This window comes from Bicyclus anynana, chromosome 6 (genome assembly GCF_947172395.1).
Source record: "Bicyclus anynana chromosome 6, ilBicAnyn1.1, whole genome shotgun sequence".
NCBI lineage: Eukaryota > Metazoa > Arthropoda > Insecta > Lepidoptera > Nymphalidae > Bicyclus > Bicyclus anynana.
The window spans coordinates 3,355,724-3,380,970 of NC_069088.1; the positions used below are offsets into that span (position 1 = coordinate 3,355,724).

At 36.8% G+C, this 25,247-nt stretch overlaps 1 protein-coding gene and 1 pseudogene across 1 annotated transcript in view; both read right to left on the reverse strand.

Annotated features, from left to right (window-relative positions):
- The window catches only part of LOC112053346 (hemicentin-1-like), a 248,203-nt gene that overhangs the window by 78,727 nt on the left and 144,229 nt on the right, over nucleotides 1-25,247 (reverse strand). The window contains exon 3 of the mRNA XM_052881914.1: nucleotides 9,238-9,400. Within this exon, the coding sequence (XP_052737874.1) occupies nucleotides 9,238-9,400 (163 nt within the window). The remainder of the gene's footprint in view (nucleotides 1-9,237; nucleotides 9,401-25,247) is intronic.
- On the reverse strand, nucleotides 9,058-9,157 carry LOC112053347 (U6 spliceosomal RNA; annotated as a pseudogene).

Consider the following 25,247-nt stretch of genomic DNA (forward strand, 5'->3'; position numbering starts at 1 on the left):
ATCTAATTTAAGCAAAATTTGTGCGCAGTATTAAGTATTTCACATCAAAGTACGCTTAGAACATAATAATTATCCGCAGTCGTTTATTTCCTTCAAAAGTTACCTTTGAAATTCGCATAAGGCTCCATACTTTGGAAATGAAAACGTTTCCACTCATAAATATTTCATAACTGAGCCGGCTTATGGCCTTCTAACTCGGGGGAAGTTCTTTGTGCAACTCTGAATGTAATGCTGTCACATCGAGATAAACTGACGCCAATGATCGTGGCGTACCTTCGTGAAATTTGTGAATAAATAATATTGAAATATATTGCACCGTGCGATACAGGGATTAGGATGGTGTGGCCTGGATGATATGTTTTTAAAAGAATATTTTCTTTTTTATTAGCAAGAAGCTCGTGTTAGGGGAACCTGAAACGAAACAAATATAAGCCTTCATATATGAGTCAACCTTTTTTCTTGGGATAACTTTCATTATCTTCAAAAATATACAGTATTAACTGAAAAATTGTCGACATTTTAAGATTTTTTTTTAATAATAACGGTTTTCAGAATTTTCAATTCTTGTTCTATTCTTATTTTCTTATCATACTTTATTATGTATTCTAGGTAAAAAATAACGCTATATTAAATGCTTTAACCGTATACGAATATAAAATAGCACATACGTCTGGCTTTAGCAGACTCTTGGTCCATAATGGTCTCTTGTATAAAAAAAAATCTCATTAGCAGTCCAGAGTTGTAAAGTGATATTTCATCGCAACATCAACAACCCTGTTGAGTTAAAATAAAATATTTAGGTCGCCCCGTAAATGGGCGAAACCGCAAAACCAATCCGTTGTTCGAGCTGCCCTTCTTAAATGATGAATAACCCCAATTTATATAAATAAGACCTCAGCATCGGGTAACTAGCGGTTATTTACTAAAGCATCATCAATCAAGATCGATTGAGCAGGAGTAATACCCAATATTATATAAATTCATCATAATCCGTCATTGCTACGTGATCATTTACCAGTAAACGCTTGGTAAGATAAAACCAGTACATATTGCTGCTAATTTAATTTATCAGATACATTCTCACTGCGGCATTTTATATCAACGTCCATTGTATGAATTATATTATATTATAAGTAAACAGTAGAACCCGTTTAATACGATTTCGCAGGGACCCAACATAAAATGCGTCTTGCACGGGATATGGTTGGAAGATAGTGGAGATAGATCACTTATTCTGGTATGATAAAAAAGATTTTGATGCATTAGCGATTACGAAATTTTCAATTAAATTTTACTTTTGCAGTGCGTCTTCAAAATTTTCAGTATCGCATCATAGGGTCGTTTGCTGTCAGGGTCTTTCAGTTACTTATGATATCATGTATTAGTCTTGTCCTGCTACTTGGTTTATCTATCTGTTGTAATTTATTTGTCGCAATCGGAATTACACGCTTCTGACATGTAGGCGAAATAAACGGGATGACGAACCGTATTAAGCGTTAGGAAACGTATGAAAACATGTCTCAAGTTGTAGGGACTGGTGTAAAATGACATATTATGCGAGAAATCGTTTTAAGCGTGATCGTCTTATCTACTGTATTGTAAATTGTCATACAAAATATACTAGCGTTTGAACTTTTCCAGAGATATTGGTAGGTAAATTCCATCAATCATTTCAGCCGTTCTTACAAAACATTTAAATACATGTAATTTGAACGAAAAGCAACCGTATTGTTAGTCATTTTCTTCCATTATTTCCTTTGCCAAAAATATTTTTATTGAATTATCCGAAAACAGGTTGAGTTCTAAATAAAGAAAAGGTCAATAAAGGCAAGCACAATCGTTCGTTCTCAAAGGGAAAGGAAGAAAAAATCTTATATCTTTTTTGCTCGTTTACTTAAATTATTATTCTCCCGATGGCATCATTCTTCGTTATAACGTTAGAATACCGATTTAGTCTTAGACTTATGAATATAGACAGAATTTTTGAATTTAAATTATCGGGAGCGTATTCCAATATTCGCATCTATAGATAATAACGACATCTGTGATTTAATTTTGAAATATACTTTTTAACCAAATTTTATTTCAAATTCGACCAATATGCCTCTTCCCCTCGTAAGTAAACACTGTTTCGAGTCGTAAATACTGTAAGAAGTGGGTACGACATCGATGTCATAGAGTGAAGGAACTTATGGTAGTTGATCGGCGTTGAGTCCATAGAGACTTTTGATTGGCTGAAATTATGACAATACTTACGAGTACGATCAATGGTTACGACATTAACTTTGATGTCAAAAAACTAATGACAACCTGCTTAGAGACTGCGACACAAAAACCAATGGATGAACTTTATGTCCTTATTAAATTCTGCATTTTATTTATATTAAAACAGGATGTAATACTAGTGCAAAGTGCGCGGAAATTCGTACGTACGAGTATACGTAACTACCGACTTCACACATTAATGTACCCAAGAAATTATAAAGGGAAAATAACATTATACCAAATTGGATAGAAGCAGGCGTTACTTTGCGGAAGTTCATCATGATTATATAATGATTTATTTATTTTGCTATCATCCGCGAAAATTCGGCGAACCCATGCGACAACGTCACCCAGGTCCGACAAAATACTCTACAACGTGCAATTGCAATTGCACGTTGTAGAGTCAACATCTCCTGAGGATGCTCCGGTTTCGGGGTGAAACGTACGTAGAGAGTATTTTGTCGGACCTGGGTGACGTTGTCGCATGGGTTCGCCGAATTTTCGCGGATGATAGCAAAATAAATAAATCATTATACCAAATATTTTCTACCTATTTTATTTGATCACTTTGAAGGAGGCGCCAAGCCAGTGATCTATTTATTCAAGATGTACCTACCTATCGTAAATATTTTTGTTTTTCAGACATTCTTTTTGTATTTTATGTGGTTTTTTCAGTTACGAAAATCAACACCACACGGATCGTACGTATATTTCATATATATTCTTAAAATGAATTTGACCCGGAGCTGATATTATTTTAGACACTTTTATTTGAGAGAGCTCCGTCTACGTGTTTATAATTTATCTTTTACCTTAGTCTAAAATTTTAACCTTATCTATAGAAACCCAACAACTTGGACCATTAAAATTCTCACGGGAATTAGTTTTTTTTAGCTTGAGGCACAACTTTTTCTTTCATCTTTTCTTTCTTCTTTTATTCAAAATAATAATTTCGATACACTGCCATCCTAGTCAGCGCCTACTCATATATCTATAATCAGGTGAAATCGCAATTAACCGTTCGCTAAAGATTAACGACAATGAATGATTATGATTATTTTGTCTATATTTTAACAACAGTTCCTACAGTTACAGTTTTTTTAATGTCTTGTAAGTCATTAGACTTATTCAAAACTAAACAGTAAGCTCGTAGCGGTCTAAGTTTCACGTCAAAGAGATGATGAGCAGAATATAAAAACCTGATAAAAACAGTAGTTGAATACAAATGCAGTATTTTCTTTATAGTTTTTTTTTATTTATCTATAGCTAACAGTTTTATAGTTCTGTTACTTTGTTATTTAAAAACTGAAGTTTTTGTGGTACTTATGGTAAAATATTTAGTTCTTAGAATTAGTCTACGTTTTTTGTAAGTTCATTTTTTTATTTTATTCTTTACAAGTTAGCCCTTGACTACAACCTTACCTGATGATATGTGATGATGCAATCTAAAATGGAATCGGGCTAAGTTGTTAGGAGGGGAATGAAATCCATATCCCTTTTAGTTTCTACCCGACGTCGTACCGGAACGCTAAATCACTTGGCGGTACGTCTTTGTCGGTAGGGTGGTAACTAACCACGGCCAAAGCCTCCCTCCAGCCAGACCTGGACCAATTAAAAAACCCTCAATCGGTCCATCCGGAGATCGAACCCAGGACCTCCGTCTTGTAAGTCCAATGCCCATACCACTGCGCCACGGAGGCCGTAAAGTTCAACTTTTTAATAACTATTATTAAAAAATGAAAACACCAATTTCCTGTCCCCTTTATCTTGTAACCACATCCGTCCAAAATCACGGTTCCGTCACAATCTGCCAGTGAGTGTACATAATTTATAAATCGCTCAAGTGCACATTTGATATTCATAAGCGTCCCGAGTGAATGCCAAATTGGTTTATCCAATGTAGACTACGGCGTAATATTATAACCAGGTATTATCTGTTACTTTATAAACCAATCAAGTTACAGAGAACAATATCATCATCATCATCATCATTATCAGCCGATGGACGTTCATTGCTGGACATAGGCCTCTTTCATGGACTTCCAAGAACATCGGTCTCGAGCCGCCAGCATCTAGCGGCTCCCGCAAAACCACTTGATGTCTTCGGTTCACCTAGTGAGGGGTCGACTAACTTGGGACCCCAACGTCCATCGGCCCTTCGAATTATGTGGTCTGCCCATTGCTACTTCAGCTCCGCGACTCGCTGTGCAGTGACTTTGATTCGTCTGCGGATCTCCTCATTCCCGATTCAATCACGCAGAGAAACTCCAAGCGTAGCTCGCTCCATCGCCCGCTTAGTGACTTTGAGCCTTCTAATAAGGCCCATAATTAGCGACCAAGTTTCGGATCCGTATGTCATCACGGGCAACACGCACTGTTCGAAGACCTCGTCAAGCACTGAGGAATTTGAGAACAATATAATCTATAATATACTTATATTTTAAACAGGTAAAGTTTGTGGTATTGTATGGAGCAATTTCTGAATCTACTGAATCGATTTTGAAAATTTTCTTACCACTATAAAGCCAAGTTATTCGCGAGTTTCATATGCTATATTTTATACCCATATCTCACGGGAACGGGTACTATGCGGGTGAAACCGCTTGTATAATAATAATACCGTGGTAGAGCTTTATGCGCTAAAGCTTGTCCGGGTAAGTACATTGTATTGCTGTATTTCCAAAACGTTATACTAATACTAGAAATCTATACTCTATACTAAAATATAAACCTGAAGAGTTTGTTTGTTTATTTGCTTCCGTCCGATTTGAAAAGTTCTTTCAGTGTTAGATAGCCCATATTTTATCGAGGAGGGCTGTATAGGCTATATATTATCCCCATACTTTTAAGGGAACGGGAACCACGCGAGTGAAACCGCGAGGCGTCAGCTAGTATAGCATAAAACCTCAAAGGAAATAATATCTCACTCAACATCAGTAGGCATTTAGTATAACGAAAACGTCCCCCAAACGATAGTTCCCAGTAACTAACCGAGGGAATATAGTGCAAACAAGTTGTTTCTTCAGCTAAATCGTTCTTTAGTATGCACAATGCGGAGAGAGGCTATTAATATTTCAAAGTCACGTTTGTGATATAAGTGGACGTTACATATTTGATGTGTCAACGGGGACACATCGTTGGGGACGGTTGCGGGTCGCTACGAAAAAGTTGGCCGAGCTTATTGCTGGGAACGTAACGAGTATAGTATACAACTGCCAATTACTAAGATTGAACTGAACTGCCTTTTTGATCCAGCATACACTATAGAGCCTATGTGGCTTCGGATTGTAAGATCCTAGGTTCAGATCCGGGGTCAAGTCATGGAAACTCTACTGATCTTTTCTTATTTCTAAGAAAATTTCGACATAGCTCAACGAGTTGCAAAGCTGAAGTGGCAATGGGCGGGGCACATAGTTCGAAGAACCGACGGACGTTGGGGTCCCAAAGTGCTGGAATGGCGACCCCGCACTAGTAAGCGCAGTATTGGCCGACCCCCCACCAGGTGGACTGACGACATCAAGCGAGTCGCAGGGATTCGCTGGATGCAGGCGGCTCAGTATCGTGATGTTTGGAAGTCCCTACAAAAGGCCTATGTCCTGCAGTGGACGTCCATCGGCTGATATGATGATGATGATGAAGAAAATTTCAGTGAAATTTTCGGGTTAAGAAATTGAAGGTGGTTGGTGGTTAGTCACACCCCTGTGCCTTGGAGAGCAAGTTTATTTATTAAGGAAATACATTAAGTTCGTGCTTATATATTTTTAGCCCACGGTCCTGGTCATTAGTAACATAGTTAGTGGCCCACCAAACCGTATTGGAGCAGTTTGCTGAGTCTAGGCTCTATAATAGAGGCTTATTATTATTTAGGTAAAGTTTCGATCGAGTCTACCATACCCCTTGACGAAATTATTAATATAGATGTGGTTATTTATTTACTTACTTTTTATTTTAAACATCTCACAGGACTACAAGATCCATTTTATTAATTTTGGACATAATAACATCAAACTGTGGTTGGTTAAATAATAATAGAAAAATGCTACTCTACTCTTCTAAATTACGTTTATATATCAAATTTATTATGACGGTATTTGTAAATTATTTATCAAAGGCCTCAGCTTCTCAGGGGACAAGTCGAAAGCTCTATAATAGTGATCCTGAGGTTATATTTTGAGCTGATTTCATATTTATAATTCACCACTCACCAGCTAGCCCGGTGGACTTCGGACCGCCTAAAATTGGCTAAGTGGCAATTTTCATACAAAATTACCAAGATAACGTTTTTTCGAGTATTTCGCTTGTGTTGTTATTTATTTTGTATTTTTGTCAAATCACATACTATTATTATCTTAGTGACTAACCGCTAGGTGTCATAAAGTCGTATTTTTTATGATCTTGTAAAACGGAGTTCAGAAATACAAATAATTTCGTAAAGTGAAACAAACGAATGTCATCTTTTATTATGAAAAAAAAATACTTGATAGTATTATCAATCTATTCTGCAAAATCCTTTATCTTTCGATGTAGTGGCAAGATGTCAAGCGTTTCTATAATGGTAGGCGTCCACATATCCGCAACTTACATATCGGACGCATCGCATCAAATGCCTACCATGAATTGGAAGTACATTTCGTTGGAGAACGTTAATTCAGATTAAAGGACCCCGTAAACTATCAAATTGTTTATCAAGTCAAGCGTATTTGACGAACAAATGTAAAGACAAATACCAGATCAAAGACGTAAGTAAATGATGAGGTAGCTAAGCGAGCTTACACTAGTTAATTAATTAATGAAGCATATAATTGGTGACCCAGTATTTACCGCTTTAACGACGAAAAAGTAATGAAAAAAGGTTAAAAATTCCAAAGCAAAACAACGCTTTGATAACACGCTCTCGTGATCAGAAATAATAATACCTATACTTTAAATAAAACCACATTTTCTTAATTAAGGCAAAGATAACCTTACCTGATATTTTATTCCTGTCCACCATTTTGCGCTCAACAAAAACAGACCCTGACGTAACACCGCAAAGTAGTATTTAGCTTAGCAGAGATTAGCGTCGGTTTTTGGTTTACGGGAACGAGATTACTCAAGTAAGTAGGCCAATCGTCAAATTTGTAGCCGTCCTTAAAGCGGTCTTTATTAAAACTTCCCTAGGTGTTCTGTTGCCTTGGTAAATGGATATTGTTCGCTGTATACTGCTTTTATCTTTAGCTCTTAGTTTAGGAAGGAGCTTACTGCTTTCTTTCCGATTACGTAAACAGATACTAGTTATCTATTAATATAAACTGAGAAAATGATCTACTACGGATGCAGCATACGTAAAATAGATGCCGTACACTTAAAAATGGTGTTACTCAGCCGTATAGTAACAACACCATGTTTTTTTATTTAAGGAGCTTGTATACTAATACATAATAATGTAAGTTTTGCTATGTACTTTAAATATGGCGATTCAGGATTTTTTACGTACGCTCTTTTATATTTAGTTTATGGAAACTTATATTTTAGACGATAATGTTAAAAAATATTAGAGCTAGGCAATTGTGTCCCATCTTAGACTTGATTTATCAATCATGATTCATCATGTATAGTCAAGCGCAAACCCCCGTCATTTACAAAATCAAAAATGCTCTATACAAAAACCAACTATCTTTTGAACAACGCAACATTGGTAGTACCGCTGGACGTTAATAAGTCAGTTACGTGTTTATTTCATACAGAGTCAAAATTTTCAATTTGGGGTATTTAGAATTATATTCATTTTATAGGTAGGTAAGCGTCTATAATAGGTATAGCATGTAGCAAAATGTCCAGAAAATGTATACTAGCTTTTGGCAACTGAACGGCCACATAAATTTTGCTCATATCACCGACAAATTCTTAATACTACGATAAGCGTGTACACAACGTCCAGAGCCTTATCGTTATTCATAGTGTAGTAAGTAACAAAATGTCAAGTTAACTGCTAGGGTTAAAGCGCGTGTAACACGGCACCTTCGCTACCTTGAAAGCCTGAAGGGCGTTGACAAATTGTTCCTCTTTGAATACTTCCGGCGTTCAAGTAGGGTTTGCTTATTATTTCACCAGCACAAATCTACTAACTGTTTTAATAGCGCTCTTGTATTTTGCTTTCATTGTTTTCTTCAAGAAACCTTTGAGTTTTGAGAAAAAGTATTGACGGCCTCCGTGGCGCAGTGGTATGCGCGGTGGATTTACAAGACGGAGGTCCTGGGTTCGATCCCCGGCTGGGCAGATTGAGGTTTACTTAATTGGTCCAGGTCTGGCTGGTGGGAGGCTTCGGTCGTGGCTAGTTACCACCGTACCGACAAAGACGTATCGCCAAGCGATTTAGCGTTCCGGTACGATGTCGTGTAGAAACCGAAAGGAGTGTGGATTTCATCCTACTCCTAACAAGTTAGCCCGATTCCTCCTTAGATTGCATCATTACTTACCATCAGGTGAGATTGATGTCAAGGGGGTAGCTTGTGGGAGGCTTCGGCCGTAGCTAGTAACCACCGAAAAAGGCGTGCCGCCAAGCGATTTAGCGTTACGATGTGGTGTAAAAACCAAATGGGGTGTGATCTTTAGGTGAGATTGTAGTCAAGGGCTAACTTGTAATGTAAAGAATAAAAAAATATATATCTTAGCATTCCATGGAGATTTGCCGTGTGGGTTACAAACTAACTACATAGCCATTTCTAGTTAGCTGGAAATTATAAACGTTATCAAAAGTAAAATAACATTGTTCAAGATTTAGTTTTTTTTTTTATCATATTATTTTAGCATAAACAAAGCTAAATATGCTTTTGCGTGTCATCCTTGCGCAGGGGCCATGCTAATCTTCTCTGTATCGTTCCAATTTTAGTATATGTACTGCCGATTATACTTTACAAATAAAAAACGAATATCTGGCGAACACAGGCATTCCATCTATCATGTGCTATATAAAAGAAATTCTTCAATCACCTGTATATGGGCACGTCGTTTTTATACCACACGACAAGTAGCAACGCGTCCGGCGGTTGAGGCGACATCGTGTCGCACGGTAGTGTTGCGTTGCCGCCCGCCACCGCCGACAAATTGACGGCGTCCAGCGACTCCGCCCACACCGTCGGACCCGGACGCAGACCTGTTGGTGAAAAACACAGAGTAAAGATCATACAGAGTGAGTCTTTACAAGCAGCGTGGTGAACCCATGAAAAAAAAAGTTGCTAACCCTAGAGCGAGACATACTTTCTTGTAAAAAAGGTAGCAACCCTAGAGCGAGGTAACGACGCATGACGTCATCTTTTTTCAAGTTTGCATCTGGCTTCATCGAATTATAAGTCGTTGTTACGTCAACACACGTCACGCGATTCCTTGACATCCGCATACACAAACTTTTTTCATAATTTGTATTTTAAAATTTAAGATAACAACAAATACGTAAATTAATATAATAATCAATAATTACCAATAAAAAAATACACCATCTTATTTCTTTGGCTTTTCTGAACAGTTTTTAAAATATTTACAAACCTAGACGCTGTTTCTCTTAAATAATATTGAAAGTTACTGATCGTGTACTACTGACTCGAGAATGTATTAGTTTTTGAATTTTGTATTTGGAGCGGCTACGACAACCTCGTGTTCCGTGCGCTCCATCTGCCAATTATTTTTAATCTGTGATGAAAAATTACTCGCTTGTAATGCTTGCTTGCATTTACAAAGTGCAATACATCATTGCAGTCACCCTTTTATTAATATTTCCCACAGAGCTCTTCTACACTCGGCCCTGTTGGCCTTATGTCGAATCACGAGGTCCTGGGTTCGAAATCTGAGTCGGGCTATGTGAGAATTAAGAAATTTTCAGATAAAATTCTCAGTTCGGAATTCAACTCGATGCCTCCACGCGAGGATATTGACATGCAGACAGACAGACAGAGAGACGGACATCAAACTGATTATAATGGTTAAGGTATTTCCTTTTGAGGTACGTAACCCTGATAACAGTAATTTAGGAAGATTGTAATCAAAGGTAAAACCATAATAAAAAACATTTTACTTCCATTCCTGCGGATCTCTTTGGCTCAAAAAGTTAAATACAGAAGTTCAAATATAAAACAACACGTGTATTTGTGCAAAGCTTTGATTTTTTAGCGATAAAATACATCAAAATGAATCGCATTTGTAAAACACGTTACCAACTCGATTCCGTGTTTTTATTTAAAAAAAAATATTACAATTTACCAAAATGAATTCATTTCATTAATTTACATTGCCTACAAAATGTTTATGAATTTAAGGTGTTCAGAAAAAGGATAAGCAAAGGACAAGGTTCACTGACGCAAAACATTTTCTGCTCTCATAATTTATTCTTTCTCAAAAACAGGTAAGCTCTAAATAGTGTGATGATGCTGCAAATTTTGTATATCGACGTTATACAAAACTTACTTGTATATCGACGATATATGAGTACAAAGTTCGATTTTACTCGTATGTCGTCGGTTCATTAATTTTTCACCTAGCACATCAAACAATCGATATGCATGGAGCTGATAATATTTAGCAAAACTATCCCTTAATCAGGCAACATTACGCCTCGCTGTGCTCATTTAATTTAAACTAAGTACCTACAATATTATTGTGTAACGTCTGACCTTCCGACTATGCCTAATAACATACAAACAAAGATTTTTTATTTTTAAGTTAATCAAGTACGCAACAGGTAGACAGACACGCGTAAACTATAATACAGAGAATCGTTTCTAAGTATATTGAAGTAGTTCCTAAATGTTTTATTGAAATATTACGGAGAAAACAGATAACTATTCTAGGAATAATCAATCAACTATCGAAAGTTATGAATTTCAAACACGAGGCCGTTGGAGTAGATCTTTGACCACAAAATAGGAAGGATAAAAATAATAGCAGAGCTGAGCACAAAAATTTAGTCATCACTTAATTTAATAACAAAAACAAAACAAAGCACAGTTTTTTTATCAGAGAAAGAATAATAGATTATTCGTACTTCACCACTTAAGTAGCGTGAAAAAGTGGGCACCGTAAATTCCAAACGTAAAGACAACAAGATAATACTATAGTATTACAACTCGCCGTAAATTAAAGCAAAGTAACAGAGCTTATGCGAATCCGCTGGATTTAACGTTCCCAAGCACGCTTGCAAAGGTTGCACGTTAGAGGCTTGCAAAATTTTCAAATGAAACCAATTATTGTGTCGCCTAGAGGGACTCCCAAAAAACACCCAGCATTTGGTATAACGAGGCCAATTTATAAAGAAAAATAATCATAAAAACGGCGCTTCTTATAGCGAAAAAAAATACAACAAGCAAAAAATAAACAGTAAAAGTGTCTGTCTCATTATACTTAAATGAGACATTTTTATTCCTTTATAGTACCTACCTATTAATATTTTATTTAGATACACATTTTTTTGTAATATGAATATTTCTTTTAATTTGGTATTTGACTTATATTTAGCCTGATTCCAAATACGTATCTATGACAATTTATAGGTTTGTAGATGAAATAGTTCGCGCTGAGGTCATTCGGTAGATTGATGTGACTTATGGTGAAATACACTTGCCTTGAGAATGCCTATTCACTCTTGTCTTGCAAGAATCAGGAATCACATGTTGGAAGAGAGTTCTATACTCCACTTTTTTTTTTATACGGAATAAGCTCGCGCTTGACCACGATCTCACCTGATGGTAAGTGTAGATGTGGCCTAAGATGATACGCGCTTGCCTATTCACTCTCATGTTAAAGGTGCCCAAGTTGTAAGAATTAGGAAATACTGACTTCGAGAGAGAGTTCCATACCCTAGCCAGCCAGCATATAAGAAACGAAGAAGCAAATCGCTTCGTACGAGTCCTAGGAATGTCAATGATGTAGGAATAGAAACCTACCCGGTGTCTTGCAGTGCGATGGTACAAAGGTGACGGTGGTACAAGCTCAAATAGCTCCTGTGCACACTCTCCGAAATATATTCTGTAAAAAACCGACAGACTAGCAACCTTCCTACGATGACCAAGGGTTTGAAGTTTTTTCAGATGGGGTGAGTCTTTACCTATAAGTCTCCTGACTCGGCGATCTACAGCGTCCAAAGCAGCCAACTGATACTTAGCAGAGCCATCAAAAAGATGACTGCAGTACTTCATGCACGACCGGACCTGAGCTTGATATAAAGTTAGCAATTGGTGTGGTGTGAAGTACTGCTTCACCTTATTAAGGATACCAAGTTTTTTCGCGGCAGTTTTGGCTTTGGCTTCTATAGATCTACCGAAATTGATGGTAGCCAATATGTCGACACCCAGAAGATCTATATGATCGGTGATAGGAACAGATATATTTAGGAGATGCAGTAAAAGGACTCCGTTTTGCTGTGAGTAGACACGCCTGCGTTTTGGTTGCGTTGAACTGAACCAAATTGGCATCGCCCCATCGTCTCTCGGAGCTCATTAGTTTCAATTCCACTGACGCGTGGACCGGACGTATACCTCTCCGTTACAGTGCTGTCATCTGCATACCCAAAGGATTCCAGGTTTAAGCAACCATCATCATCATTATCATTAACAACCAATATTCGTCTCACTGATGAGCACGAGTCTCTTCTCATAATGAGTGGGGTTAGCTGGCTGGCAAATGCAGGTTGTAATTAATAGTTTTACAACTTAACAGCCACAATGTCCTACAAATTGCGTGGTAAGTATATTATCTAATTTCGACGTTCAGAATTTTTTTATCCTGGTAACTCCGTTAGCTACCAGAATCAAAATAAATAGTAAATAAAAAGTTGATCGTCTCATCGAGATGAAGCTATTAACGAAAAATAAACTTGATCGTAATCAGTTGTAAAAAATGTCCTATGGATCCCTGACTATAACAGTTTGCGACTCCTGAAATTAGCATTAACCGATTATTACGAGCAAGCCACCAAGGAAACGCTCTGATTCCCCAGTTCCCGTGCGAAATCGTTCGCGAAATTTGAATCGTTCGTTTGCAGTGAATACCAAGCGTGATCGTGACAAATGGCCCGATTAACAATCCCGAGTCCCCGGCGAAGGAGATGGCGCGAATAACGAGCCAATATATCAAAGGATTTTTCAACACCCTGACGAGATTGAGCAATTTACCTATTCATTAATTAACTATGAATTGTCTATGTTGATAGTTTTGAATGGTTATTCATGAAAAGCCTCACGCATACATGCAATTATGTCGTCAATAAAGTAGAGTAAGATTGTTTAGAGAAAATAATTCCAGAATAATGCCAGTGTGAAAAGCATGGGGAAAATTGGAGGAGGCCTTTACTCGTAGTGAGGTCCATATTGAATGAAAAAAAAAATCTTATTTTTATGTTTTTATGTAGGTACAAGTTTATAATAATGTGTCATTATTTACGAGTAATATGTAATCGTAACTTCTATCAATTGTAAAAAGTTTTGTAACTTCATGCTTGCACATTATGTAATACCTGTTTGTAATAATTATTCTATATTATATTTAGATTGTAAGATTCGATAAGGAAATAAAAGGCTATATTATTATTATTATTATTAATGCCAGTGTATGGTTTACCAATACGCCGTAGTATGACTTTACCCTATTTTATTTATGTTTTGCCGACTTCAAAAAAAGGAGGAGGTTTCTTAATTCGACCCTATATATTTTTTTTTTGTTTTTTTAATTCTCTTCGTAAGTGAAGTCTCCCAATTCACATTGGGCCAGCGTGGTGGAGCCTTTCTCATTCTGAGAGGACACTTGTGCTCAACAGTGAGCCGAATGGGTGGGTTGTTAATGTTGATGATTAAAAACAACAAAATATAGGGAAACTTAAATTTGATTTAGAAGGTACAATGTTTTACTCAATTTCCATCTATGCAAAGATCGTTGCTCATCGGACAAACAACTCCAGGCTAATCTTGGCAACGGCTGAACAGATTTTAATTGAACTTTCACTTGAAGATGTCAACATATAGACTTCTTATACCGAGAAAATCAATGGTTCCCGCGAGATTTGTGAAAAACATGGACGAATTCGTAGCCTTTATTAACAAAGTAAATCACCAAGATAATGAAATTCAGAATAGTTCATGAAATCCCAAGTACATTCATAGACAATTAGTGTTGAAGGAAGAACAGAATGGGTTTGCAAACAAATGTGTGGAATTTTGCATATTCGCTGACGGCTCGCGCTCGAGTAAAAACATTCGTACAACGTACAAATGTTTTCACATATGAGTGACTGAGTTAATATAACAGTTGGTTATGGGATATTCGTGATTGCACATTCATGATATTAAGACTAGCATGTTTCGTGATGCCTCAATGGTTCAGTGGTTAGCTCATGGGAAATCTGATTATTAGGTTCTAGGGATCAAATCCAGAGTCGGGTTTCGAGATATTGAGCTATAACTTTCTATTTTGAATGAGACTACGCCATGCTTATTTATTAATTTTGGTCTTTATTATAAACCTAATAAAGTAAACATCAAATCAATTGACAAAATGTTATCTAGATACTTTATGATATCCACCAGTAAGCACCGGATGACATTTATTGCATATAATCTCAATTTCGTATATATGTCAACTATAAGTGTATTAGCGTGCATATCAATGATTACTATATGTGGTGGTGATAATATTAGCGCTATAAGAAATCTGCTAATAAAGCTCATGATTAAGGACGCTGTATGGGTTCGGAAGTAGTCGAGAATACCGGTGTTGCTTCCATTGAGTTTTAGCCGTGTTTATATTAATATGAATAACACTCATGTTAGTTTAAATTCTAAAATAGTAAAATAGTTTCAGCTTAAGTATCAGGCTATTTTCAACCGAAGATTTCATTTGGTTATTACACCGCTTGCTGTCTGACCTCCTTTAAAATTACAGCTCGAATATTAAAAATCCATGTAGGTATATTATTTTACAAGCCAATGCACATTTGTTTACGGCACTACGGGTTTTGTATTCAATGATTCTGATGCGATACGATGGTGAAGTGACATGAATATTATTTGTTTACGCATCTCATTATTCTTTTCGTCCAAAGTGATAATCTACGAGTACACTAATATTAATTATATACACTAATATATAGCCGTGCCTCTGCCCCTGACTCCGGGGAGCTTAGGTTTGAATCCGGTCCGGGTCATGCACCTTCAACTTTTCAGTTGTGTGCATTTTAAGAAATTAAATATCTCGTATCTCAAACGGTGAAGGTAAACATCGTGAGGAAACCTGCACACCGGAGAATTTCTTAATTCTCTGCGTGTGTGAAATCTGCCAATCCGCATTGGACCAGCGTGGTGGACTATTGGCCTAACCCCTCTCATTCTGAGAGGAGACTCGAGCTCAGCAGTGAGCCGAATATGGGTTGATAATGATGTTGATGATAACTATACTTCTTAAAAGACTTCTTGTTACGGCATCCATATTAGTTGATACCGGATCGTAATGTCATAATATCGCCATTTACGTCAGTTTTTCAACCTCTTGTAAATTATGCGAATTTTTTGAAGTCTTATCTAAACAATAAAATCTTTAATTATTTTTAATACAGTAATATCTAATATTCCTACCACACCTTTGTTGGATAATAATCCTGGGTTATTATGGGATAGGCGGGGAGAGTGACTTGAGTGAAAAAGGGGAGTGTTTCTTAACAGTCAAAGGCGCCTTTAACCCTACACACATCGTTCACAAGTGCGTGACTCCACTCAAGGTCATTCTCTGCCACTCAGGGTTTATTTGTAACATTCTTATTGGGAATTGTTAGACCTGATACACATATATACTATATTCATTCAATAATTGTGTTTAACAGACAGTCGCTTCTGATTTCAAACTAGTTTTTCTCGTTATGTACAAATAAAAAAAAAATTAAACATTCTACACGTTGTTTCTTATTTTTTTCCACTCTTTCCGCACAAAGTACTGCACAATCAATCAGATGTCGCACACCCATCACCATGAATCGCAATCTTAAAACAATTGTCTATCAGCATCTCGCGTCACGTTCCCGGAACAGTTGCTCCCAATGTTTGCTCGTAAAACTTCCTCGCGCTACACTAACGCTTCGGAAATTCTCCCGGAATATGTGCTTTATGGTACCCGGTCTCGGAAATGAAATTAAAACTTATCTTTCTTCCGTAGTGCTACAATATTGTAACAAAGAATACACGTGTTATAAATTTAATAATAGTAATATTTGTGTCACAGATATTAAAGTATATGTTTAAACTAGAGAACGCCCGCGACTTCGTCCGTGTGGAATGAAGTTTTCCCAAAAGTGGAATGTGTGGGTTTGAATCAGGTCCGGGGAATGCACCTCCAACTTTTCAGTTGTGTGCATTTTAAGAAATTAATTATCACGTGTCTCAAATGGTGAAGGAAAAACATCGTGAGGAAACCTGTATACCAGAGAATTTTCTTTATTATCTGCGTGTGTGAAGTCTGCCAGTCTGCATTGGCCCAGCGTGGTGGACTATTGGCCTAACCCCTCTCATTCTGAGACGAGACTCAAGCTCAGCAGTGAGCCGAATATGGGTTGATATATGAATGATAATGATGATAACTATACTTCTTAAATAATAAAAATTTTAATAAAAAAAATACAACCGACTTCAAAACCTAAAAACGTACCCAGTAAACTAAAAAGCGAAAAATAACATCATAATACCTATATCTACCTGCTGATCAGTATGAAGGCGGTGCTAAGCCGGTGATGTAATTATTCAAGCCATGTTATAGATTTAGATTTTGCAGACAGTGTTGTTTCATGTGGTCCTGTCAGAAATGGGTTAAATCAAGACAACACCGACTAAGCACCGCCTTCATACTGATCAGCAGGTAGAACATATTATGATGTTATTTTTCGCTTTTTAGTTTACTGGGTACGTTTTTAGGTTTTGAAGTCGGTTGTATTTTTTTTATTAAAATTTTTATTATTTTTCCATTTTTAGTATAAAATTTCATCTCAAACGAACACATCCGATCCCTAATGACAGTCACAACCCAACTTGGTACAAAATTCTCAGCAATACAAATTAATCAAGCCCAAGCACAAGGTAGCTACCGTAAACCGATAAGGGGTTCCCTTAATTGCCCTTGGTCTTCATCATCAGACCCTTAATGACAGTCACAACCCATCTTGGTACAAAGTTCTCAGCAATACGAATTCATCAAGGCCAAACACAAGGTAGTTACTGTAAACTGTTAAGGAGTTCCCTTAATTGTCCTTGGTCTTCATCACCAAACCCCTAAATGACAGTCACAACCTATCTATGTGGAAAGTTCTCATTAATACAAATTAATCAAACCCAAACACAAGGTAACTGCTGTAAATCGCCGAGGAGTTTTATGGCTCCATCATCAGATCGATTTTAAACCTTCATGAAATTGTAGTGCTTATAAGTACTAAATGGAAAAGTTTACGAACACACTAGACACCCATATAATTTTCGAAAGTTCCACTCAATTTTTCCAAGATTCCATCATCAGATCTTGACATGATGGCAATGGGACCAAATGGGGACTATACCGTTTCAAACAAAAAAAGAATTTTTGAAATCGTCGACGCCCAGGCGTCTTTGAGTAATCGGTGTACATACATAAAAAAAAAAAAAAAATACCGACCGAATTGAGAACCTACTCCTTTTTGAAGTCGGTTAAAGACTTCTTGTTACGGCATTCAAGTTGTACCGGAACATTCTTGTAAATTCTGCGAACTTAATAAAAATCACAAGACGTACCCATGTCAATAACAGAGCAAATAACACGGAGCTACGAAGCTTAACAATACAAATCTCACGAGTCATGAGTCAGCGTCACAAATGTCTTATATTGCTACCTACAGTAACTGTTTATAAAGTGCGATACCCATCCGTAGATCGTGTTTTTTCTCTCCTCCCTCCCCTGCATACGTGACGGGGGTTTGAGGAAAATTTGCAAAGAGCACGTAACGCTTGAATTGTTCAGGATCGATGACATGAGGGTATTTTAAATAGCTTTATTGCCTGGGGGATGTTTGACACTTTCTTGTAACATTGATATTTCTTGTATGCTCAATAGAGTATGATGCTGAGAGAAAATTTAAAGGGAAATCGTATATTAATTTTCGATTCAGTTCAGTAATATTGAATTTCGTTGTCATTTTACAAATCCGTCTTCTTACATACGAAGCGTAGATAATAAAGCCTAGTATAAGACTATTTGTTTTTAAGTCAATTTCTTGTTTCAATACACTATGTGTACACCAAAATAATAATATGATTACCTACATTTGGCTTCGGCCGTGGCTAGTTACCACCCTACCGACAAAGACGTACCGCCAAGCGATTTGGTGTTCCGGTACGATGTCGTGTAGAAACCGAAAGGGGTGTGGATTTTCATCCTATTCCTAACAAGTTAGCCCGCTTCCATCTTAGACAGCATCATCACTTACCATCAGGTGAGATTGCAGTGAAGGGCTAACTTGTAAATAATAAAAAAAAACTTATTATTTTAGGTTACAGTATAGTGAATTTATTTCATTCATTAATTCATATCCGAATTCAATGCACATGTGTCTCTGGTTTCTACTATCTACACAACATTGTCGAAATCAATCAATTATATAATGATGTATTTCATCCTCAGGAGCATCCTCAGGAGATGTTGACTCTACAATGTGCAATTGCAACGTTGTAGAGTCAACATCTCCTGAGGATGCTCCGGTTTCGGGGTGAAACGTACGTAGAGAGTATTTTGTCGGACCTGGGTGTCGTCGTCGCATGGGTTTGTCGGCTTTTCGCGGATGATAGCAAAATAAATAAATCATTATATAACCATGATGAACTTCCGCAAAGTAACGCTTGCTTCTATCCAAGAAATCAATCAAAACACCAGTTCTAATTTTAAACAAATCATAAAATAGATAAATTACCATAAATCGTCGTCATCAACCCATATTCGGCTCACTGCTGAGCTCGAGTCTCCTCTCAGAATGAGAGGGGTAAGGCCCCATAGTCCACCACGCTGGCCCACTGTGGATTGGCAGACTTCACACACGCACAGAATGAAAATATTTCTCTGGTATTTCTTCAAAATGTTTTCCTTCACCGTTTGAAACACGTGATATTTAATGTCTTAAAATGCACACATCTGAAAAATTGGAGGTGCCTGCCCCGGACCGGATTCGAACCCACACCCTCCGGAATCGGAGGCAGAGGTCATATCCACTGAGCTATCATGGATGACCATAAATCACTTGAAGCTATTTAATATAATCATGGAAAAAGTAGGTAAATTCTGAGCAAGTTATTAAAACAGCAACGAAAAGGATAAAGCAATTCTGATGGCAACAATCATGCTCGGGAGAGTAATAACGTAGAATACAGACGAAATTGCAAAAACACGACGCAGGGACATTTTTATTACAATGGCAACTATTCGGGGATACGACTAAGCTAAACCTAAGTCACTAGATCTTGTCGGAAGATTTACCGCCGTATTTGGTAGCAGACTTTCTTTTTCCCCCGTACTATTCAAGGCTACGTAATGTAGGAACATTAATAATGTAATTACTGTATCTTTGGGTAAGTCATAAGACAAAGATAAGCTGAAACCTATCTTATAAAAATTATATTATAAGTAAACCATCATCATATATAAATGAGCTGATGGACGTCCACTGCAGGACATAGGCCTTTTGGAGAGACTTCCAAACATCACCTGCATCCAACCAATCCCTCAGATTCGCTTGATGTTTGTCTTCAGGCATTGAGGAATTTCGGATGAAAAGATATAGCGAAGTTTTCAGAATGCTGCCCAGCCGAGTTGGATTCGGCGGTTCACCTCTTTATCGAAATTGCACCTACCTAACTGGACCACACGTCCTAGTTGTATTCGTCTACAATTTCGAGTGCAGTTTTCTCAACTATAACTGGGAGGAGCAATACATGAGCATTACACATTATTTTTGGTCTACCCATGTTCATTTTCAGGCTCACCTGTGGAGAAACTCTACTGAGGTCATTGAGCATGGTACTAAGGTCACCCAGAGTCTCTGCCATGATGACTACAACGTCGGTGAATCGCAGTTGACTGATGTACTCGCCATTGATGATGATGCCAAGTCCATCTAAGTAAACCATGTTATTTATTATTATGAAAAGAGTGAAACAGTGACTACCCAAGTACAACAACGACAAAACACAACGCGAACTCAATTTTATTACAAGAAAAACCGTAAAAGCCTAGCTAGGTTCGTAGATGTAGGAAGATTTACAGCCAATGTGCTTGCGAGCTGATGTTTATCTTCTTTTCGGGATTGTACGGGTTTTTGTTGTGACCTTTATTTACTTTAATTGCCTTCGTCCTAAACTATTATGTCAACTATCTTTTGGCGGTCTGTGTACTTAGAATAATTGGATTTATCGTTTCCAAAGCAAATGTTAATAAATAGTGAGCATGAAATTGTTTAAACTATATAAAAATTAATCCCTATTTTCCTTAGTCACAGTATTACGCTTGAACGACTGGAAAAATTTCGCTGATTCGTTTTTACTGTCAGGAAAATGTTTTCATGAAAGAAAAAATTAAGAAAATTGCTCAGAACATTGGAAAAATAAAGAAAACTCAACGACTAGTTCAAGGAAATTTGTGATACTCAATCACGGTACAACAGTTGAATGAATGTGGATGAAAGATAGAGTATAAAACACTAACACACGAGCGTGTAGTATGTATGCACAATTTTATTGCTATTTTTTATAACTAACAACATAACTTTTAGAACCTCTAGAACTAGATTAATTTCAATAAATCCTAGTTGAATCTTGATTTTCACATGAGTCACTACATCGTTTTTTATCGTATTTTCGTTTTTGCAATTATTTAATTGTGTTTTAAACGAAATAACATATAATACGTTATTTTACGTAAGTAAGTAGCAAGTTACGTTGTATTCACAAAAAAAAATCCGTAATTTCGTTGAAATTATTATGTAAAATCAAAAAATCACTGCCACTTGATCGTAGTCAAAGTCATTTTGTTAAAATAACTACTTAAGACGATCACAAAATTGGTGTAGTGGCTCATTATTTGAATTATGAATTTGAATTTGGCGAGATTAAAATATCCCTTTTGGTCGCCCTAGTACGCCGCCTCTCCCAACTTCTTAGATTGTGTGAACGTGAACATTTTGTTTCACATCTGCCAACCGTTCCGTGACGACCAACTTTTTTTTCAATATTCTGTATCGTGCCTGAGTCAACAATTTTAATTTAACTGTACCTATATTTTCACTGTAAATATTAGCGAATCGTTAGCACTGAGGTTAAAATTTAATTTAAACTCGCTACGTACAAACCCACAAGCCGTATAAAGAGAATGGATGCTTATTTTTTATACCGTCCGGAGAGCTAAGCGAATGGCTTTAAAGACAAACGCTAAAGATAATATGTGAGGCTCGCTCAAGGGAATTTAGATCATCGGCAGTTAACAATAAGAGCGATAGTCGTATAAATACATACTGTTTATCCACATGTGCTTGACCGTACGTTAAGTATTGCCTTTTACCTGGGGTAAGAGCATAAGTTTCATTCACTGTCTAGCTACTGTATAATTCAATATTAGCTTGCTGTTTTCCAAAAGGAATCTATTTAGTATAAGCATTATTGGAAAAAATCCATGGATATTAAAAAACTATAGTGTTATTACACTAAGACTTAAAACTAAACCAAGATTTTAGAAACTATATCTCTGTACCAAACTTTATCTTTTTACGTCAAGCGGTTTTCGAGATTTCGTAACATTTCAAAAAAATTACACCACTGACTCTGGTGTTATAACAAAATAACTTTTGGTTGGTGGGAGGCTTCGACCGTGGCTAGTTACCATCCTACCGACAAAGATGTACCTACCGCCAAGCGATTTAGCGTTCCGGTATGATGTCGTGTAGAAACCAAAAGGGCTGTGGATTTTCATCCTCCTCCTAACAAGTTAGCCCGCTCACATCTTAGATTGCATCATCACTTACCATCAGGAGAGATTGGGCTAACATGTAAAAAATAAAAAAAAACACACAGCTCGGTCGGCTAGATATTGATAATTCAACACCGGAAATGTACTAAGTGAAAAACAATGAGCACCACAACTATGTAGGAACAACTGAGTCGACTACTCTTTGTGTAACCTGCCTCGGCATGAGAGCCTCTTGTAATGCTCGCTCTCTATATAGGTCGCCGTGTCAAGATACACCAGGACAAATTGCATCAAGATAGTTCTTCATGTGATATCTTTGAATTTAGAAAGAGATTCTTTATCAGAAAGGTGGCTTAATTTATTACTTCAATATTGTCTGCAGATTGGCTAACCACTGGACCACCGAGCAGTTATTATCTTTGAATTAAGAAAGAGATTCTTTACCCAGAGAGAATGCATACTTAGTTACATCAAGTTTAATATTGGGTTAACATCAATATCAAATAAGGATTTCATCTCAAAATGTGAGAAGTTTTAAAGATAACAAAAGTTTTTAATAAAATGTCTCATAAAATATCTTTATCTAATGTTATATAATGATAATGATCAGTACCGACAACTTAATTTGATCTTCCGGGAGAAGGTAGTGTAAGTAACTGGTGATGTTACTTCACCAGCTTCCCAACCCAAAAAATTCAGCTGGAAATTCTCGGAAAAAAGCTCAATATTTCATAAACCAGGAACAATCCAGAGAGGTTATAACAAATTTATAGAATACGAGTACATAATATTAACATTATTTAGAAACATGTACTAGTCATAGGGACGTAACAAAGTAACCACCTTTATTCAGTTACCGAAAGCTGTGTGCAATTAATCTTTTTTTATTTAAAAAGCAAAGTGGCAAACTGACTTTTCATTTGATATCGTCATATATTTTTATCCAGCATAAGTTGTTAAGCCAAATGGGTCGTGTTTTTTTCTGAGAACACATAAAGGATTTAAGCTACAATACGAATGGAACTAAGCGGCTTACTCGTGTCGCGTCCCGTTAGTAAAAAGGTGTATAACCCGAAATCCCGACGGGCACTGAATTGTCACTTTTTATCTTGGGACAGTGCTGCAATCACCCGGCCCAGTGAACGGGTTAATTAATGAAATCTATTAACTTTCCTCTTGTCTTCAGGGTAGAGATTCGCGTGCATAGTTTTTGCCCTGTCATCTATCGCTACCGACTGGTTGGTGCTATTTCACTGTGATTGTTCGCTGGGAATGTTAGGGTTAGTTCATACTGGCAGCACTATAGCACTAAAACAAATACGAATTTCATTCGTTTTGGGGATTAGGGATGCAATCAGTAATGTTCTAGAATCTAGAGAACGTTAATACTCTAACAAATTAAATATTTCCAGCGCAACGTCTCTCGCTGGCAGGTTTTGTTAATTTTTTTTTTTCGAAAAAACTTTATGTAAATTCTAATAGTAATAAAACTAGCTGACGCCGTGTGGTTTCACCCGCGTGGTTCCAATTTCCGTTGGAGTACGGAGATAATATATAGCATATAGCCTTCATCGATAGATGGGCTATCTAACACTGAAAGAATTTCAAATCGGACCAGTAGTAGTAGTAGCTCCTGACATTAGTGCATTCAAACAAACAAACTCTTCAGCTTTATAATATTTATTCATCATCATCATTGTCAACCCATATTCAGCTCACTGCTGAGCTGGAGTCTCCTCTCAGAAAGGGGTTAGGCCAATAGTCCACCACGCCGCTGGCCCAATGGCAGACTCAAGACATTCTCAGACGCAGAGAATTAAGAAAATTCTCTGGTATGCAGGTTTCCTCACGATGTTTTTCCTTCACTGTTTGAGACATGTGATATTTAATTTCTTAAAATGCACACAACTGAAAAATTGGAGATGCATGCCCCGGACCGGATTCGAACCCACGCCTCGGAATCGGAAGCAAATGGACTGGGCTATCACGGTAATTATAATAAAACGGTAAAAACAGAGACAGTTGAAATAAAATCTTAGAATTTTATAATTAAACTGCAAGATTTGTTCTATTGATTCATTAAAGTCTATTGTCACGCCTTATTACGAAGTACAATTTCATCTCTTCTCAGCTTTTCAACTATTCTGTTGGCTTAAGTAACTCTCCAAGAATATGTAACACCACAAACTTCTGAAGTCTGGATTGGTTTAATCACGAGTCACTACATACAAACTTGATGTTATAAAGCTAGTAGTAAAGTAAGCTTGAAAAACAATTTTGAATTTGGATGCATGTCTAATGGCATGCTTTCAGTGTGTATCTACCTTTTAGCCCATCCAGTATGACGGAGTTACTGCAGCGTTTTACAGCGAACGATTATTCAGCGTTAGCAAATCTCACTAAGTTTAGTACAATTGAAACTGATTGTGTTTAATAAAACTGGCCACGCTCCATTACTAGCGCAAAGCTGGGATTATATGAATCAATAACAGGGCTTTAGTACTAAATAATTATTGTGCTTTCAATAGTGTTTGATACAGTTGATTAATAAGATTAACATTTTGGTTGTTTATATTGGCGAGCAGAGTGGACAGTCGTTGTTATGTGCGAACTTTTGCAATAGGATAGTTGACTCATATGAAATAAAAAACAATATAAATTTTATATAGTAGGTACATGGATTCAAAAATGTGTATTTTTTCAAAATCTCCAAAAGTAAAAAGAGCGGTCATCCGTTTTGTGACGTCACAATGTTACTTGATGTATTAAACGTCAAACTAAATGTTGTTAACTAATATTTTTGTCAAACGCTCCGTTTGGATTTTTTAAAGTGACGTCACGAAACAGTATAAATATAGACATCCATTTTGGGTCGTATTATGAAAGAATATTTAAAAATTAAAATTTTCATGTAATCACGTCTCAAAAAATATTTTTTAAAAGAAATTTTTTGAGAGAAATTTTGTAGTCTTAGCATAGTGGCATCCCTACGAAAAACACTGTAA